The sequence below is a fragment of the Marmota marmota genome, unplaced genomic scaffold (genome assembly GCF_001458135.2).
Source record: "Marmota marmota marmota unplaced genomic scaffold, marMar, whole genome shotgun sequence".
Classification (NCBI taxonomy): domain Eukaryota; kingdom Metazoa; phylum Chordata; class Mammalia; order Rodentia; family Sciuridae; genus Marmota; species Marmota marmota.
Window position 1 is genome coordinate 13898951 of NW_025999960.1, and position 6124 is coordinate 13905074.

Sequence of the window (6124 nt, forward strand, 5' to 3'; positions counted from 1 at the left end):
GCTATAGATTCAGGCTTTACTCGGGCATCCTCTGATTCCAAGTGTTGGGGGATGTTTAGTGGGATTTGGAGGATGAGAATTGTGAAGACAAAAGGAAAGGGGAACTTAAGTGAAGATAATGTGTTTGGGGTTAAAAGGTGACTTTGGTGTGTGGAGGAATCTTCTGAAATGTACAAAAAGTCTGTGGGAAGGGATTGGTTGATAGGAATGTGGGTGGGATAAATTACTACTATATTCACTAATTTTTCTTTTTCTTTTTTTTTTTTTTTTGCAGGGGGGAGTGTAGATTATTGAACCCAGGGTCTCACACACTGAGCTCTACCACTGAGCTGCAACCCAGACTTCCATATGTAAATCCCAGCACTACCCCCAGATGTGTGTGTGTGTGTGTGTGTGTGAGTGTGTACATACACACTCATAACATATATGCTGGGAATGGAACCCAGAGCCTTGCATGCTAGGCGAGTGCTCTACCACTTAGTTACACCCCTAGCTATTTAGTTACTTAGTTAGTTAGTTAGTAAGTTTGTTCGTTATTTTTGAGACAGGAACTCACTAAATTGCTGAAGCTGCCTCAGCCTCCCTAGTTGCTGGGATTACAGGCATGTACCACCACGACCGGCTCTGTATACATTAATTCTTAACGAGAAACTGCCGTCTTAAACTTTAAATGAGAATGCACCCCCTGTATTCAGAGATATTTTTAATTTAAAACGTAATCACCGAAGCTGGTTTGTTCAAAGGCATATTGGGCGCCGCCAAGGCCCAACTATCCTAACTCGGTAGCTATGTCTGGGAATGAGCCGAGGAACCTGCCCTTCCAGCAGACACCCCCAAGCGATCAGGTGGTTTGTCAAATCCCGGGTGATGCGGTCGCCGATCGCGGCGCGGGCGGCCTCCGGCCGGGGAGGGCGCTGTGCCGGCGGCGCCGGGGGCGGGCTGGGGCGGAGCGCCGGGTGCCCGTGGCTCGGGCTCCGGCTGGGGCTCCGGACCCTGCACCTGTGACTCGGCCACGTTCGCGCTCGGTCCTCCTGGCGCCGCAGCCCCATGGCCCCGTCCCGGCTGCAGCTTGGCCTCCGTGCCGCCTACTCGGGCATCAGCTCGGTGGCCGGCTTCTCCATCTTCCTGGTCTGGACGGTGGTCTACAGAGAGCCAGGAACTGCGGCGATGGGGGGTCTCGCAGGTACCCCGGGGGCGCTTGGGGGTACGCGCGGGGGGCGCGGGCCCCGACTCGGGGCAGGGCGGGCGCTGTCAGCGGCTCTCGGCGGCTCCTCTTCGATGGCAGCCGCCGCCACAGGAGCTGGCAGGGTGTTTACCCAAAAGCTGCCGTTGGCAGCGCAGGCCCCGTGCGGCCCGGGCTCCCGGGCATCTCTGGTGCCTCCGGGACCCGATGTCCGCCAAGACGGCGCAACCCGGGGGTGCCAATGGCCCACCCCTGCCGATGGCACGATCCTGCTCCCTACCCGTCAGCTCTCCTCCCAGTTGCCCCACGACAGCGTTCTTTGCGCGCCGGGCTTGGCTGGCCACTGCCTTCCACTGCTGAATGGGAAGACCCCTTGCCCCGCAGCACACAGACACTCATCCTGGAGGATCCTCGCTGCTCCTGCGCTCTTTATAATAAGTGGGAAAGGAAGAGGGCTGGGCGAGGACGCGCGTTCCCGGGGAAGCTCTGCTTCTTTCCAGTGTGGATCCCCAACCCAGCAGAGCCCCAGCTCAGCGGAGAGCAAGAGTACTGTTTTAGGGATCTGATGCTAACTGGACATTTTCTTTCCACCCACATTGGTGCCTCTTTGCCACCGCTTGTGGGTTCCTTGGCCAAGGTCTGCCAAACCCCTGCAGACCCCATTTTTTTGTGTCTCAGGCTATCAGTGTGCTGGTAGAGGCCCTGTGCTCAACACTGCTCTGTTCTTAACTGTGCAACTTTGGGTTTTTTTGGGTTTTTTTTAATATTTATTTTTTAATTTTCGGCAGACACAACATCTTTATTTGTATGTGGTGCTGAGGATCGAACCCAGGCCGCATGCATGGCAGGCGAGCACGCTACTGCTTGAGCCACATCCCCAGCCCTTAACTGTGCAACTTTGGGCATGTGATTTAATCTCTCTGTGTCACAGAATTGGTGTGAAAATGAAAAATATTATTTCTATTTGCTAACATTTTTTTGATGCTTTCTTTGTGCCAGGCATTGTGTTAAGCAGTCTAACTCCATAATCTCATCTAATCCTTACATTTGTCCAATGATGAAGCTTTAGTGTTATACCCATTTTACAGATAAGAAAACAGGCTTAGAGTAAATCTCTTAACTAATGTTATAACAGTTACATGAAATAATATGTGTGGGAAAAGGACTCTGGAAAAATGTACACACAGGATAATACTTTTACATATGATGAACTTATTCCATTATGAAAATCCTCTGCCAAAGTCTTTAAATGGAATAACTAAAAATAATAATTTACTCACTACCACTGAGCTTTCACTGAGCGCGATCCTTGGGTAGAGAAGGAACATTTTTTATAAGAGGGTCATATGTTGTCAGGCCTAGGCCATGGCAAGCAAGGCACTGGGGTCACCAGGAAGGGGCAGGTGGATTCCCTGGCAGGGATGTTCACATGCCTACCTGGATACCCTACCTAAGGGGTCCTGTCCCTCAGTTATCCACAAAACCCTGGCTCCTCTCTCCCTCCCCCACCCCCTCCCCATATTTCCTATCGGTCCTGCTGATCTCTCCTTTAGAAGGCTCTGCCAGCCCCCAATGACTGTGTTGCTGAGACCTCAGATAAACAGAATGTTTGGCAGAAGGAGGGAGGACCATTCCAGGGATCCAAGCTGAGTGTGTTGAGAGTTTGGCCTGTGAAAGTGGAGGTGAGCCCTATCTAGCCATGTGACCTTGGGATGTCAATGCCTCCTGGGCCTGGGTTTCCTCATATGGGAGGAATGGGAGGAGATGCCACTGAAATACATATCTGACTCCCCTCTAGGTCTAAAATGGTACAATGCTGCTGTCCCCTCCCTGAAGCTTTCATCTCCCAGCTGTGGAAAAGACTCTATCTTACTCCACAGGGAGTCGCCCAGGGTTTCCTTCTGACCCAACCGCTGCTCTCTCCCTCACCCCAGGCTTCACTGGGCCTCCGAGGCAGGTGTGGAGCTGCGTTCAGGGAAGGGCGCCAGGGCAGCAGTAGCTGGAGTAGGGTCCGTCTCCCTGGCAGTCAGAACTTTGACAACCAAAGGTGGCCACGTAAAAGCCAAACTGCTTGATGACAGCTGCAGAGGCTGATAGAGGGGTGGAGGCCACACCTTCCCCACCCTGAGTGGGTTCTGAGAGGTCTGCAGCTAGCCAGCCTTCTTCCTCTTTTGGGGTGAAGTGTCAGCGGGTTTCTGACTGGATGTACTCCACTTCTGACTTGATGTTTTGTGGCCCAAAAAGTTGCTGAGTCACTGGAGAGCAGCCTCAGGGTTCTCTGACCTGTGCTGGGCCAGGCGGGGCTGATTGGGCATGCCAGCTTTTGGGCCTAGTGGGCAGAGGATTTGGGGATGGGGAGACACTGATGCTGTTTTCCTGGAGAGGCTGTTGGACTCACCTGCTCCTGCTTTGCTGTATAAACCCCAGGGAAACACACTGGTGCTTGCCCGAGGTCTGCTGGACCAAGTGAAAAGAAAGGAAAAAATTTGCCACAGGGATCTAAAACAGCTGGTGTGCTTCCCACTTGACCTGAGTGAGAGGAGCCCTGGGCTCTGGGCCTCTTTTCTCCCCAGGGCAAGGAGAGAGAGCCGGAGTGCGTAAACAGGCCCTGATCCTGGTCATGTCCTACCTGTCTGAGTGTACCTATGACCTTCCTTGATGTCTCCTGGGTCCTCACCTCCAGCCCTGAAACTGGGGATACTTTCACTGAACACCCCTGTGAGCCCAGGGGCCAGGCAGGAATAAGAGTCATGTCTTCCAAGGGCTTGCACTCATGTGGGGTTGGGGACTTATCCCAAATCTTCCCTGACTTGTGCAGATGAGGCTCTCTGTGGTCCCAGAGTATCCTAGGGAAGCGTGCAGGGTGGAGGTGCCTCCTGCCTGAGAGGGGACCAGGGAGGGACACTATCTTTTGAGGACCACTCAGGGAGACTTGATGGGGATAGTCTTTCTTCAAGAAGGGTGGTGAGGCGGGGCACAGTGGTGAATGCCTGTAATCCCAGCACCTCAGGAGGCTGAGACAGGAGGATCATGGGTTTAAAGCCAGCCTCAGCAATAACGAGGCACTAAGCAACTCAGTAAGACCCTGTCTCTAAATAAAATACAAAACACACCTGGGGATGTGGCTCAGTGGTTGAGTACCCCTGAGCTCAATCCCCAGTAACCCCCCATAAAAAAAAAAAAAGGAAAAAGTGAGAGCCAGGGTGGGTGGGAACGGGCCTGCCTTCAGGATCAGCATGTGCTTATCTGCGGAGGGTCTGTATGCAGGGCTGGAGCAGGGTTGAGGGGAGATGGCATGTGGATAAAGTTGTGTGTGCTTATTAACAAAGAACACCCCAAAACAGCCATCTTCCTTTTCTTCCTGCTGTCTGCCCTTTTTGGTATATAAGGGGTAGGACTTTGCAGCGACCTGCTGGTCATTGTCAGTGAACTAAGAGATGGCATCCTCACAGTTCCCTACTTCAGCATTTTCTAACCCAGAAATTGCTGAGTCACAGAGGATTTGCTCTGACCTCCTTATTTCCTCCTTAAGCTGACTTCCAGAATTTTCTAGTGGGAAAGGGTATTAGAGCTCATCTATTGCCTGCATGGCATGAGGAGAGAGGATATATTGGCCTGTTACACAGGGGTGCCCTTCTGATACTTTTTGAATGTGCTTAGTGTCAACACGCCTCATCCCTGGGGCCCTTAGAGAAACCAAAGAGCTTCCCCAAATGAGGCCTTTGGGTGTCTGTGCGAGGAGCCAGAGAGACTTCTGGGACAGATGGCTGCCAGAAATCCAATCACGTAGGATGAAGCCAAAGCCACGGATTATTATTCTATCTATTGCAAGCCTATCCAGCCTCCTGTGTAGGCAGGATGGAGAGCTGCTGATCGTGGTCCACCTTGATCTCGGGGGTGGAGAAGGCCATGTTCCAGGCCCCCAACCCTGGAGAAGGTTGAAGGTAGACAGGGGCAGCACTGAAAGTTTATTGAGTCAACAGGGTGGGAGGGGAAGCTGCAGAGTAGGTGGGTCTCCACCCTCCTACGGTGGAACCCTGGGGCCCCCCTTTTATCCAAACTGGCAGGACCACAGGGTTTACCCATTTTTAGAAGTGGGAATACCGAAGCTCTGGGGCACTAGAGCACCAGGCCCCAGTTTTCTTGGCTTGCAGTCTCATAGAGTTTTATCCCTCACTAGGCTGCCCAAATCTTGACAGACAGCTGAATTGGTTACCACAGCATAGCTCCGGATAACTAGCTTTGCCCTGCCTTTCTCCTCTAACTTAAAAAAAATGTGAAATATTTCAGGCACATAAAAAAGGATAGCTCATTTAATAAACACCATTACACTCCCCACCCAGCCTAAGAAATGAAGTATCAGCTAGAGATAATCACTTTCCCAGTCAGATGCCTGGCTTTCCTGTGCGCATGCGGGAGACTGCAATGCATGAAATGCGTGCTGCTCCCTATTTGAAAGGTCTCCTGCCTCAGCTGACTCTCTCGGGCCAGCCATCTGAGTGCTTGGCAGCTGGTTCTGTCTTCCATTGCTAGGACCCCATGGCCCTGCTCCGGACCCTTGCCAGTGGAATTGATATTTGTTCCACTCTTTGGGTCATGCCAGCAGGCACTGCCTGGTACAGAGGCTTGCTGTGTTCTATTGTATTGGCTGAGTAGCAGATGGCCTCCTTGAGGGAAACTGGAAGGACATCCAGGCCAGAGGGCAAGCCCAGGATAGGCTCCAGAGTGTTGGGCCTGCCCTTTGCTGCAAACTGAAAAAAAAAAAAAAAATGGACCTAGCCAAGATCAAGAAGGTCTCTTGGGTGCTAGGTGGTCCTGGGAGCCTCCTGGCTGGACTTCCTCTAGGAATGCAGAAAGTCTGGGAAGATCCCTGCTGCCCAAGAGCTCTGCTATAGGTCCTGAGCCTTGGTGATCAAGATGCAGGAAGAGCATGGGCGGGGG

The 6124-nt window shown here is 52.4% G+C and overlaps 1 protein-coding gene across 1 annotated transcript in view; it reads left to right on the forward strand.

The window, feature by feature from the left end:
- The first annotated feature begins 895 nt into the window (after positions 1–895).
- Slc48a1 (solute carrier family 48 member 1) overlaps positions 896–6124 on the forward strand; it is an 8053-nt gene continuing 2824 nt past the window's right edge. The window contains exon 1 of the mRNA XM_015493266.2: positions 896–1183. Coding sequence (XP_015348752.1) covers positions 1048–1183 — 136 coding nt within the window. The 5' untranslated portion in view covers positions 896–1047. The remainder of the gene's footprint in view (positions 1184–6124) is intronic.